The sequence below is a fragment of the Crinia signifera genome, chromosome 9, assembly GCF_055691185.1.
Source record: "Crinia signifera chromosome 9, ASM5569118v1, whole genome shotgun sequence".
NCBI lineage: Eukaryota > Metazoa > Chordata > Amphibia > Anura > Myobatrachidae > Crinia > Crinia signifera.
The window spans coordinates 37103275-37117345 of NC_139225.1; the positions used below are offsets into that span (position 1 = coordinate 37103275).

The 14071-nt window shown below is 46.7% G+C and overlaps 1 protein-coding gene across 11 annotated transcripts in view; it reads right to left on the reverse strand.

Moving 5' to 3' along the window:
* The window catches only part of DNM1 (dynamin 1), a 110160-nt gene that overhangs the window by 41400 nt on the left and 54689 nt on the right, over positions 1-14071 (reverse strand). For 8 of the 11 annotated variants that reach the window (XR_014460643.1, XR_014460639.1, XR_014460638.1 and 5 more), the window contains exons 11-13: positions 3961-4047; positions 2586-2656; positions 1015-1066 (exon numbers count right to left, since the gene is read on the reverse strand). Coding sequence is in view for 2 of the 11 variants with exons in the window: in XM_083158828.1 (XP_083014954.1) it covers positions 1015-1066; positions 2586-2656; positions 3961-4047 (210 nt within the window). In the remaining 9 variants the exon portion in view is untranslated. Of the gene's footprint in view, positions 1-1014; positions 1067-2585; positions 2657-3960; positions 4048-10368; positions 10508-14071 lie in introns of all 11 variants that reach the window. The other 3 variants (XR_014460640.1, XR_014460637.1, XR_014460644.1) reach the window with 1 other exon arrangement.

Below are 14071 nucleotides of genomic sequence, written 5' to 3' on the forward strand. Positions count from 1 at the left end.
ATGGATTAACAATAGTTATCCGTGTATAGTAGAATGATTTCCATAGGGTACATGTTGGCTTTGATTTTTAAATGAATGACCAATAAAATCCACGGGGAGACTTACCAGGAATTCATTAATGTCTAAACTGTGCAGGCTAGTTCATTTACCCCTATGGGGGTTATTCAATGATCTGCTCCACAGCAAAGATGGTGAAATAGCCACCATTTTTTGCCGTTTTCGCAGAGAATAGATTGAATTCCATCTATTCAAAGTTTTAATTTTTTTTCTGATTTGCGGAAAGCAATTCGAAAATCAGAAAAGATGTGGATTCTCGCAACCATTTTTTTGTTGGGATTGGCAAATTCAGGATTTCCAACATGTTGAATTTCTCTGGTTCCCTGATTTTAGTCCAGGGAATTGGGGCAAACTAGATGGGCCAAATAGTTCTTATCTGCCATCAAATTCTATGTTTCTATGTAATTACTCTGACCAGGTCATTGTGGCTAGGTTTTTTTTATTATTATTATTATTATTCTTTTAAAATAGTATATAAATAATATTCAAAAATACTATTAATGGCTCAGCATGAAGATTAAATATTAGGTATGTGAGCCCCAGATTTTGAACAGCAAAATAATACATACAAATTTAATGCAATCATGTTTCTGAATTATAAACTGATGGCTTTCATTTCAGAACAGTTTGAAATAAGTAAATCATCCGAGAACTAGTAATGTGTGGGGGGAAAAAGTAGTGCCCCAGTTCCACAGTTCACATAATTCCACAGTTCCTCAGTTCACATAATGCCACAGTTCCCCCAGTTCACATAATGCCACAGTTCCCCCAGTTCACATAATGCCACAGTTCCCCCAGTTCATATGATGCATTCCCACTGTTTTTGGCTGACCGAACATAGCACCACTGACCATGAAGGTACAGCCTACACCAAGGAACCAGTTGATAGTGAGGAACAGTTAGTATCTCTGCAGAAGCTCTGATATATCCAGATATGGATGCATACATCGTACTAACCTGGTTTCCAGACGCTTTCTTCTTGTTCATTTGGCTGCTCCTCTGCTGCGCACTACAATGAAGAGCATATGAACTAGTCACCTGCCTCTAGAGACCCTCTGCTGCCTGTGTGTTCTCCAACCAAACCATGGCCCATGTGTGTAAAGCTGGGTACACAACGAGCGGGCGGATCGGAGTGACATATCTTCTACATCGCACAGTGTGCACTGGGGATATGCACGTGCCGGAACTCAGGTGTGTACCGAGCTTTAGACAATCTAGACATGAACACATATAGATGCAGAGTTGTATGGTGCTAGTTCTTGTAGCGAACAGGCAGTAATAAGCCTTGATCAGTCCAGTGCAGACTAACGAAACCAGGTTCCTACAATGTCTATAAATTCTGCTTGGGGAGATGATACTATGATCAGGTCACAAAATCTTCAACATCGATCTCTGGTTTATGGTAACAAAATCAAGTAATTATAAAGGTTGATGCACAGTACAAAGTAGTGGAAGAAGTGGGGCAGTCGAGTAAATGCCCATATCAACCAAACAGATTGGGGGTAACAAGTACATTCTATAAAATTTGAGGTAGAAGCTGATTGGTTGCCATGGACAGCCTCTCCGCTGTTTCTCTGTTCCAATCTTTTAACTGCTTGATACATTAACCCCCACATATCATCATCCCTAGCAAAGATTCCTCAATTCCAGATATAAAGTTATTACTTACCATTAGATCATCAGATGTAACAGGTGCAGAGACAGTTAGATTTGGGGGACTTATAATGTTTCTGTGCAGGGTAAATACGGCTGCTTTATTTTTTCTACACTGCAATTTAGATTTAAGTTTGAACACACCCCACCCAAATCTAACTCTCTCTGCACATGTTACATCTGCCCCACCTGCAATATGGTTTTGTCCATTTGAGAAGATTGGACACTGGGAATGTATAATATCACTCGGTACCATGCGAGGGGATGTGTACGATAACACATCCCCTCATAAGCTGCCGAGGGGGAGAGAAATAATTCGGTAGTCGCCGACCATCAAATGGTTTCTCTCCCCTTCGGAAATAAAAGTCAGTCTGAACTGACTTTTATTTCCCTTCGGTGTCCGCCGAAGACTGGGTGGGCGCTGAAGTCAGCCGCCCGCCCCTGGCAGGCATCATCCCACCCGTGTTCCCAGGGGAACGCCCAGCGGTTTCATAGAGGTGCCCATAAAACGCTGGGCGATTCCCTCCCCTCAAGTGTGATACTCACCAAAGGCGTTCGCACAGGTGGGCTGCACAAGCGCATAATCGCGCATGCGCAGTCACCAAAACATCGGAACGGGGCTAATTCGCTTAATTTTTAATAAAGCTGAATCCCCCTCTCTGTCTCCACAGCTCCCTCTCTCCATATCCCCAAGTTTGAAACAGATCAGTGTCCCTGTAAAGATTGCTTTCACTTTCTGTTATGACATCTTTTAGCACACAAAAGAGTCATTTGTTTTGTCCAGTGGTCAGTGGCGGTACCTCACCGCATAGAGGCGAGGAGTAGCTAGCCTTATATATGCCTTGTACAGTAGATATGACACAACAACCACTTACTTAGCGAAGCCAATAAAATCCTCATGGTTTGTGTTCATGTACGCCAGTTCTATGTCGATCAGCAGCATAACCTGTGGGGCACAAGATCACTTGTTATGAGACTGTTCCTAAGACCCTTGTTAGTCTTCTAGCACATACTGCGGCCCCACTAACAATGCTTCAAATGGAACATTCACTATGGAAGTGATTCCTGTTTTACTGATCAAAAAGAAATGGACTTGTGAAGGGACGACTGCAGGAGAAAGCCACAAGGGCCCATGGGATATGGTCGCTAGGTCGACACTATGAAGGTCAACATACATTAGGGCAGCCACTAAAGGTCAATAGGGCTTCGGTCGACGCATGAAATAGGTCAACATGGCTAAGATCGATAGGGTTGGAAGAGCAACATAAGCATTAGGTCGACAGTCAAAAGGTCGACATGAATTTTTCACTTTTTTTTTTTGCAAAACCGGTGGTATTTCATACCGTGCCATCCCGTACAGCGTGGTGGGAGAATATAATAGTGTGCCCAAATATGTGTCCATGTCGACACGTCGAAATTCGGGACAAAATACAGGAAAAACTCATGTCGACCTTTTGACTGTCGACCTTCTCATTATTGACCTAATGCTTGTGCCGACCTTCCGACCCTCTTGACCTTTGGCCATGTCGACCTATTTCACGTGTCCACCTAAGCCTTGTCAATCTTTAGTGGTCAACCTAATGTATGTCGACCTTCATAGTGTCAACCCTATGACCCATACCTGGGCCCAATTCACTGGTAGACATGTATCACCTGGTCACAGCACTTACAGGACAATTGACTATGGTGGGAGTTCTATTGAAGATGGGATGTTGCCCATAGCAACCAATCATATTCTCAATCTGATTATCTTCCAGAAGGTGCTCAAATAATTAGAAGTAGAATCTGTTTGGTTGCCATGAACATCTCATATTCAATAGAACCCAAATTTTAGTAAATCTACCCCTGAGTCTAGGGCTTTAGGGGCATACACACGGGGCAATTTCAGCCCCATTTGTAAGCGATCTGACTAGAAATGGAGCACTGATCCCTACATGTGTAATTATGCCGTGCGGCGCATCACTATCGCCTGCAGGGAAACACAGTCTTGAACTGCAGCCAGATGGTTGGGCCTTGCCTATAATCAATAGGCAAAGCCCCGCTCTGCACAGATCGCTCAGCACACAGCATCCACGGGGTACACCGCCATGTGTGCTGAGCGATCGTACTTAAGCCGGTCGCTCAGCATGGAGGCAGTGTGTAGGTGGCTTCAGGCAGAAGCCACAGATAAGTAAATATCCTACGAACTGTATTAGGAACATTGAGACCAGTGTACAGAACCATTCATTTTCTGTTCCGTCAGGTTCTCACCTGGTCTTTTGTGCGTCCCTCTCTCTCTCGGATGTGAGTGGTGACGATTCTTTCCATCTCTTCCCGGAGATGGGGATACTGGCTCAGCTGTGGAAGAAAGGGCAGATCTCTGTGGGACAAATTCTCTCATACAGCAGGTTATCACCATGGAATAAGAATGACTGACTATGTACGAAATTAATTACATGTAGTCGGAGTTCGTTAAAAAAAAAAATTGTCTTAAATGACTCACAAATATGTTATTCTGGTCAGAAGCTGTCATAGCGGCCCCATAAAATAAATATTGAGGCAGATTTCATTAGCTGGGAGTTTCCAGAGGCAAAGTGGGATGGGATTCTGTTCAGGAAAATGACCATGGGCCAGGTACTCCTAGTCAGCCATCTTTATAAATAGTGCCAGCATGGATAGGCACTCAGAATTATTCTACTGGACAATGTATAGTCCCGAATCGCCACCCCTCCGGACTCCGGTCTTAATTAACGGATTGTCCGGAGTATTTCCGGATGGGAGGAACCATAGTTTATAGATATTGAGTGATTCATTTAAATTGGGGCAAAGACTATTTTGTATTTTTAATATAGGGTTAAATTGGCATATTCAGTGGTATAAGTACAAATACTGTTCCACCTGCCAAAAATCTTTATGGCGTCACTCTCCTCCATTGTACCTTCTCATTGTCAGGAGTACTACTTGCGGCTGCAGGTCTGTGGTCCTGCCCGTTCCTGCCATATTTATAGTATTGAAAATGTAAACCCAAAATGGCCACCGCCTCCTCTAGCATCCATAAAAACTGTCCCCTCTGCGGCAGCAGCCATTTTGGGAGGGTGCTGCTTTTCAAGCTGGCGGTTTCTCTCTGCTGCAATGACAGCAGGCAGATAGCCCGGGACAGTTGTCCCCACAGTACCCCCCCAGTGCCCACAAGCCACCCAGTGCCTACAAGCCACTGCAGGTCTGCGGGGACTGTTGCTAGACCAATGGGCATATTATTCATTTATGTCCAATTCACCAGCACAGCTTTATTTGGAAAGCAAATAGTTAAGCTTAAAAATTTATCTACATGTACATTCTGTACTGCAAGTCATTTTAACTTTGTGTCTGCTGTCATTCAGACTGATCTATGAAAAGAATATTAGTAAATAAATATATTCTCACACGTGTATCAATGCACTTCAATAACAACACCCAACAAAACGTTTCTCATAAGGGTCATGCAAAATATGATTGGAGAACAGTGTGGGGACCATGCACATTTTGCACACATTGATTGATAAGAAATTGCCATTTAATTCAGATTTTACGGACAGCGTCATCCTGTTTATGGGCCTGATTCACACCTGATCGCTACTCTGCGAAATTGCAGAGAACTGCAGTCAGATAGCCACCGCCAGCCAGAGTGAAATCCCGCCCTGTGCAAGTCTGCGGATGGCTTATGAATGGATCCCTGATCATCCGCTCAAATGACCATCAAATTATTTTTCTTTTTCCAGTCTGCAAGTGTGTGTAACTCTGACCCTTCCACAACTCTGCGACAGAGACAGGATGATCTAGCCCGGCACGGACGTCTCACACCCTCCCCTAAAAGGCACCAGCGTTTTTTTCAGGCGCACCAAGAAAATGGCAGGTGCACGAAGACACATCCCCTCACATGTCCCGCTACCGGAGAAATGATTCGATGACCACCGACCATCAAATGATTTCTTCGGGCCACGCAAATATGTCAGTGGAGACTGATTTATATTTGTGGCCATGCCGCCGAAGACAGGGTGGGCGGCTGATGTCATGTGACGTCAGACGCCCGCCCCCGGCACACCTCATCCTGCCCGAAATCCCATGGAAACACACAGCTTTTTCATGTGGACACCCATGAAACACTGGGTGTTCCCATGGGCGACACTCAGGCCTGCCGCCCCCCTCCTGCACTGCCCCGTATAAACGGACCGACGACATTGTAAGTCGCCGCAGCTGTTCGCACAGTGGACTTGCACATGCACACAAAGTGCGCATGTGCAGTCCATCAACCATTGGAATGAATTCAGGCCTTTCCGAATGGAACAGGATGACCCCCTTAGTGAAAGAGACATGTATCTGTAGTATGCCAGAACTGCATCGCTTTTGAGCCACCAATTGTCTCCTTAAGGCCCCCATACACTAGGGTGACTTGTCAGCCCCGATTTACCCTGAGCTTCCCCGGCAGCTCCCCGGGGAGCTGCAGGCGGGGGGGGGGGGGGTAGCGGCAGGATGGGAGTGGGGACCGGCCGGGGGAGTGACAGGAGCAGGCTGGGGGCGGGGTCCGGTCCTGGGTACCTGTAGGTGCAGGCTGTAATCTGTATTGTGCACTGGGAGAGCCTCAGCCTCTTCAGATGTAGCAGCGCTGCGGCAGGCAGGGTCAGGAGCGGGGACCGCAGATGCAGAGAGACCGGGTGCGCGGCGCGAGAATAGAAAGAAATCCCATTCAAAGGACTGGGCGGCCGCTGATTGGCTGAGAACTCAGCCAATCAGCGGCCGCCCAGTCTTTTGAATAGGATGGTTTCTATTCTCCCGCTCGCCGTGGGGACTGCAAAACAGCGGGAGAATAGAAACCATCCTATTCAAAAGACTGGGCGGCTGCTGATTGGCTGAGTTCTTAGCCAATCAGCGGCCGCCCAGTCCTTTGAATGGGATTTCTTTCTATTCTCGCGCCGTGCACCCGGTCTCTCTGCATCTGCGGTCCCCGCTCCTGACCCTGCCTGCCGCAGCGCCACTACATCTGAAGAGGCTGAGGCTCTCCCAGTGCACAATACAGATTACAGCCTGCACCTACAGGTACCCAGGACTGGACCCCGCCCCCAGCCTGCTCCTGTCACTCCCCCGGATGGCTGCACATGATTAATCTTATGTGCAGACCGTCCGACATCCGGATCTGATCCGATGTACACAGGACCGCGCATCGGATCAGATCGGATGTCATACACTACGCAATTTGCCCAGTTTCACCCGATTTCTCGGCCCAATCCTCCAGAATCGGGTGAAATCGGGGCCAAATCGCGTAGTGTATGGGGGCCTTTAGAGTCTCCAGAATCCCTATCTTTAGGGTTTTAATTGTCTTCCACTACATTGGTCAGATAAGACAGGAATGTAGGCCTGCATCTCCCCATCATACCCTGTCTGTCAACTAACAGTGGTTTATAAATTCATAATCGAGGTGGTTCAGGTATTGGAGGTTGTGGACCAGATCATTGTGAAAGCTGGACATTTATAATACAGTGTATGCTACATTCAGAGGTGTCAACTGAATTTCATTTAGAAAATAATTAACAGCTGGATCGAAAATCATATGTATTAAATGGCATTCTCTCAGAAAGTAATGGAGTCTGAGAACCACATGGAAAAAGACCAGCATTACATAACAACAGACCAAGCACATGCAGTTCATTCCAGAATGAGATTGTTCCTGCGGTCACTTTATATTTATTTCAGGGAAAGGCGCAGACATATACGTACTTCTATATTCTCTTTCAAATAGACAATACGGCAACATAAATCAGTGCTGTATGCTTTCTATAGATTACCATTTGTATATTTGGTAGATGAAGTTTTGATATTTAATGTAGCTCAGAGGGTTGGGATCGTTTGGTCGAATGCATTATGGTCGAATGTCATTACATCGAATCCATTAGGTCGAATTGCTAAAAGGTCGACATGATTCTAGGTCGACATGGGAAAAGGTCGAAATGATTCTAGGTCGAAAGGTCATTAGTTCGACAGGTCATTAGGTCGACAAGGTCATTAGTTCGACATTGTCTAGGTCGACATTCACAAAGTCGACATGGGGTTTTTCACTGTTTTTTTACCTGAATGTCAACACAGTCGACATGGACACAGTTTAAAGTGCACTGCATCCCCTCGCATCGCTCGCTGCGCTCGCAATGCGTCGGGCACGGTGCCTCGCTACGCTCGGCACACTATTTTATTCTCCCACCACGCCCTAGTGGATGGTAGGGCATGAAATACCGCCTGTCAGCACATGTCGGCTCAAAAAACAGTGAAAAACCCCATGTCGACTTTGTGAATGTCGACCTAGACAATGTCGAACTAATGACCTTGTCGACCTAATGACCTGTCGAAGTAATGACCTTTCGACCTAGAATCATTTCGACCTTTTCCCATGTCGACCTAGAATCATGTCGACCTTTTAGCAATTCGACCTAATGGATTCGATGTAATGACATTCGACCATAATGCATTCGACCAAATGACCGCATCCCAGCTCAGAGGAGCCAATGTAAAATCTCCAAGCTGCAATAGTACCAGCTATACAATGAATATCACAATGTACAGAGCTGAACAGAGCTGACATCTGTGTGTGTTTTGTTCTTTAAGGTAAATGCAGTGCAATGATAAATGCATATCTGCAAGATGCCTCTTGGGAACATCTCCCCCCACCCCCGAACACCCAGCTGGTCCTATAACCCCACCATAAAGTGAGACAGGCCGAAATACATGTGTAATCAGCACACAGTAACGTTCCGAGTAAAGCAGGATAATAATAGCATTGTCTGCGCCTGTCCCTGTGAATTAGGATGAGCAGAGCCACCATGAATAGGAATCACTATCTCACATCATCAGCTACACACATCCTCCCTTCCCTGCTAACATCACTATTTCCGTGAAGGCCCCTATACAATAGTGCAAAAGTGCAACTTCTCAGAGGCAGAGGTTGCACACGATTTGCCTCGGAACTTCCCTGCAGATTCCCGGGCTGCAGGATCGCATGCGATACACTATATTTAGTCCTTTTGCATATGATGCATCGTGCGCGACCCCAGCAATGGCTGCAGGATCCGATAAATGTTTGTGGCAGCAGTTACGATCTGCGGCTACGATCCGATGCGCACGGGACCGATCATCGGAATCGGAGATAAATCACGTACGATTTGATACTTTTCACCCGATTTCTCAGTACGTTAAAATCAGGTGAAAATACCCTAAATCGTATAAGTGTGTAAGCACCTTAAGGGGGTATTCAATCAACCGCAGCCATCTTCTGATGCAGGGTGGGCTTCACAAGCAGTCCGCTCGTTCTGCCAAGAACGACCGGGAAGTGACGAGCTCCCGGCTGCAGCTCGCCTCTTACCATCCGCAGCTCGCGGCTGTGCCCCCTTCTCGTCCCCCTGCAGGTGGGACATTGAATCCCGCCTGCGATTTCTCGGTCGGGCAGACCGAGAATGGGATAGGGTCACGGCTGTCGAGCCAGCTCGACAGCTGTGACCCCACACTGAATACCCCCCTAAGACCCACTAAGACAAAATGAGGGTGACCCACTTTATGTCTCTCCAGTACGACAACGGTATTGGAGTCTGAGGAGTCTGGAACACACTGTACTACAGACAGTACGTTTAAGGGAACAGCATATAGGTGAGAATATGTATTCTCACCTATATGCTGTTCCCTTAAACGTACTGTCTGTAGTACAGTGTGTTCCAGACTCCTCAGACTCCAATACCGTTGTCGTACTGGAGAGACATAAAGTGGGTCACCCTCATTTTGTATATATCTATGTAGATATATCAATTGCAAAGATATAAATGACTGATTTTAACCTTATTTGTAGATAATAATGGAGAGGCCCTATTTTTCTGTTAGTTCCATCATGATGAAAGGAGATTATTCAACTGAGGCTCTCACAAATCATCAGCAAATGAATCTTGTTGACTTGCATTAAGGGATCACCGTTTAACCGTTTGTTAGTGTTCTCTGCCTGTCTTTTTATAACAGGGTATGGGCCATTAGGTCAACAGTAATTAGGTTTAAAGTCACTAGGTCAACACATGAAAAAGGTAAATGCTGACATCTGGGATAACCCTTTCAGGTCCAAAATCTAGTCAGGCTCAACAGCCCTAGCGCTAGTATCAGATCCAATGGTGAACCACTTTAATCCTTTCAGGTCCAACGTCTAGTCAGGCTCAACAGCCCTAACGCTAGTAGCAGATGGTGAGCCACTTTAAACCTTTCAGGTCCAACATCTAGTCAGGCACAACAGCCCTAGCGCTAGTAGCAGATGGTGAGCCACTTTAAAATAAGAACGTTCACCATTCAATGTAGACCATTTTTGAATGAAAATTTAAAAACATTAAAATCAATTTCAAGATTTAAACCAGAGTGTTTGAATTGCAAAAAACAATTGGAGGGTATGTGCTAAGCAATGGTATATGTGCTACACTAATTGAGGGTCCACATCGACAGGTGTCAACATTGACATAAAAATGTAAATGACTTGTGTCACTCTTGCATTCTGACCTTTTGGTATTGACCTATTGACTGTCAACCTAGACACTGCAGACCTACCCATCCAGACCTCTGCATATATATGTATGCTGTTAAGAGTAACCGACTGATCTGTGGCATGTGTACTCCTCTGGGTTGGTTTACCTTTTCGCTACACTTTCGGATGGTGGAGGTCAGTTCATTTACTACCATATCCACACACTTCAGACTCGGCTCCTTCAGCTTCTGCACCTGCTTTTTCACTATGGCTTCAAAAGCGAGGTCAGGCGTAAAGAGTCCAGTCCTGCACAATCAGAGTTGACCACCGGTGGGGTTGAGACACACAACAAGGCATGAGGGAGGATAGACAGAGTGAGGAGACATAGGAAGAGAAGGAAGGCCCATTCGGTGAGGAAAGGGACAGAGAGACATAAGATAAGGGGTACACAAGAGGAAGGTTAGGGAGATAGACAAGATGCCAGCGAATCAGGAAGATGCATTGAAGAGATAGCGAACATGGAAGGCAACAGACAGACATAGTAGAAAAGAGAGTGAAAAAAATAGAGAAATACATGAGGTAAAATGAAAGTCTTGGCACTAGTAGGGTACGGTGTGAGGAAAGGAAGGGCAGGTAGCTGCGGGCAACAATGATATGTGGAAACGGACTGGGGCTATAGAGTAAATAACTCTCTTTTTAACCTAACCCTTCAATAGGAGCCATAGGGTCAAACACTGAGGGATAAGGCAGACGTGTCTTAAATCCTTTGAATGCGTGACTACGACACAATGGAGGCGGAGAGAACCCAGTTAGGTAGAAACAACTTCCTGCATCTAGGCAGCAAATAAGGCATGATGTTATACTCGCCAGGTGGATTCCATAAATGGCTGGTGAAACCATGAAGAATATACATACAAGAATGGCGGCACTCCAGACTCCGGAGTGCCACCACTGTTGTATGTATTTATATGGGATTCTGATCGCTCATAGAGAATAAAAAAGAAGAGTGCTGAGAATTAGATACTTTGCCGCTGATACCAACATATCATCCTTTGAGTGCCAACGTTGCTGTGAGAGATCCTCAAAATATCCACTAAAAATGCCGGCACCGCTCACAGCGACTGTACTTTTTTGGGTGCAATATTTAACTAAACTTCATTTAATTGACTTACTGTATTTGTATTATTTATACTAAAAGAACAGTTGCTGTGAGCGACGCTGGCATTTTTAGCAGATAATTTGAGGATCTCTCACAGCAACGTTGGCACTCAAAAGGGTTAAGGAGCTCATACAGTTATACGATTTAGGTACTTTTCACCTGATTCCAACGCAACAGGCCGAGAATCCAGGTAAAAAGTGTCCAATTCATATGTGCCTAACGTCCAATCTGATGTGCGGTCCCGTGCACGTCGGATCGGAGCTGGAGATTGCACGGGCTGCATATTAGGATTTGTTGGATCCCGCAGCCAGGATCACATACAATATATTGTATACAAAAGGACTGCTTATGATATATTGTTCCCCAGTCAGTAGTTGACGGGGTATCACATGTGAGGGAGGCATGCAATACCTTGCATTAGTGTATGGGGGGCCTTTACTGGGAGATTGTTAGCTGGTCACATTCAGGGAGCGGGATGTATTAAAATACATCTCCGCCCTTCGCGCCCCCCCCCCCCCCCCCCGCGCGATGCCGCCGCATATGTACTAACATATGCGGCTGGCATCGCGGTGCGGTGACGGAGGCCCCCCGCGATACCTGGAATGTGGTGTGCGGGGGGTCTCCGTCACCTCCCAGCATCCCTCACGCGGCGTCACGCCGGCGACAGCTAAGCAACCTCCTCCTCCCCCCTGCAGCCGGAAGGACGTCCGGCTGCATCACTAGGGGGAGGAGAGGTTTACCTTCCAGGGTCCAGGAGGACCCTTCAGGAAGGTAAGCCAGAGGGGGGGTCGGCGAGGCGGCGGGTTTGCGTCGGCGGCGAAAAGAAGCCCCTAGGCTTCTATAGGGTATCGCCACCCAAAGGTGGCGATACCCTTCACTGCGGTATCATTTTTGATACATAGGAAAATGCGGTAAAACCGGGGTTTTACCGCATTTTCCATTTGATACATCTCGCCCTAAGCCTGAGTTCCCAGCAACACCACCTCCTACATGTTTTGCCATACATTTGACAACTCTGAGCCCACTAATGACAGACAGCGAGAACCATCAGAGGAGTACAAGAGACAGATAAGATACAGGAAGATAGAAATATGTTATTTTGAATGTAATGACTAGTAATGAAGGGAAGCAGACATGGGCGCCTTCTCTGGGCACAGCTTATAAAAGCTGAGAAGGATGTTCTACATGGATTGCAAAGACATTGTGCTACTGATTGTGCTGTACAGTTGTTGGATTACAATTTCCATCTTAATCTGGGTACACATTAGACCACAAGAAAACAATACAAAGTCGCTCATTGTTTCCCTTGCTCTCCCGAACTCCTGGAAAAAGGACACACACTGGGTGATTTTACAAACGATACGGTACTTGTTTCCATCGCGGGCATCGCATGTACATCGCATGCCATTATAATGGCATGCGATGCGACCGATGCGATGGCCGCGATTTTACATAGATATGCATGGTAAAATGTATATCGCGTTCATCGCATCGCATGCGGCCAAAAAAATCGCATACGATGCGACCGACGTGATTACCGATTTTACATAGGGAACAATGTTAAATGGCCCAATTGACCCGATTTTACATAGGGAATAATGTTAAATGGCCCACAGACCCCAAATAGCCACCCTGAAGTGTGAAATGGCCCCCCCAATTGTTAACGCCACCCCACGATCAACATCAACCCGAAGCGTGGCGAGCGCAGCGAGCCCGCGAGGGGCGGCGGTACGCGTCCTCCGACCTTTTCATACCCCCACTATCCACGTCGGCGTGGAGTTGAGAATAGAAAGTGTGGCGAGCGCAGCGAGCCACCGAGCTCGAAGCGTGGCGAGCGCACGTGGAATACGAGCCCGAAGCGTGGTGAGCGCAGCGAGCCCCGCCAGGGGACGCGGAATACATGTTAAGCAATCCGTGTGCGCTCGCCACGCTTCGGGAGCGTGTTCCGCGTCCGCTCGCCACGTTTCGGGCTCGGTGGCTCGCTGCGCTCGCCACACTTTCTATTCTCAACTCCACGCCGACATGGATAGTGGGGGTATGAAAAGGTCGGAGGACGCGTACCGCCGCCGCTCGCCACGCTTCGGGTTGACGTTGATCGTGGGGTGGCGTTAACAATTGGGGGGGCCATTTCACACTTCAGGGTGGGTATTTGGGGTCTGTGGGCCATTTAACATTGTTCCCTATGTGAAATCGGGTCAATTGGGCCATTTAACATTGTTCCCTATGTAAAATCGCGGTGATTGCGTCGGTCGCATCGCATGCGATTTTTTGGACGCATGCGATGCGACCGACGCGATTTTTTTCCTTGCGATGCCTAAGATCAAAATCGTGGGCGCCGTTCTAGGAAACAAGTACCAACGATACTGTCAGTGGTCACATCCAGTAGTATAGCTGTCATTGACGATATCCTTAGATTGAGGATGTACAAATGACAAAGAACCTCGATAGTGACTTACGGGAGCGAACTATATAGTGCGCACACACTGGACAATAAACGCGGAATGTCATTATTGTGTATATCATTTACAATGTTGTCTAGTGTGTCCATAGCTTTACTGAACTCCTTCCTAGAACAATTAGAAACTGAAGGATGAGATTCACTAAGCAGGGAAACATAGGGGGCCAGATGTACAGAGCTTAAAAAATGTGTTAAAATGGAGAGGGCGGGATGTATTAAAATACATAGCCGCCCTTCACCGCCTGCCTGCCGC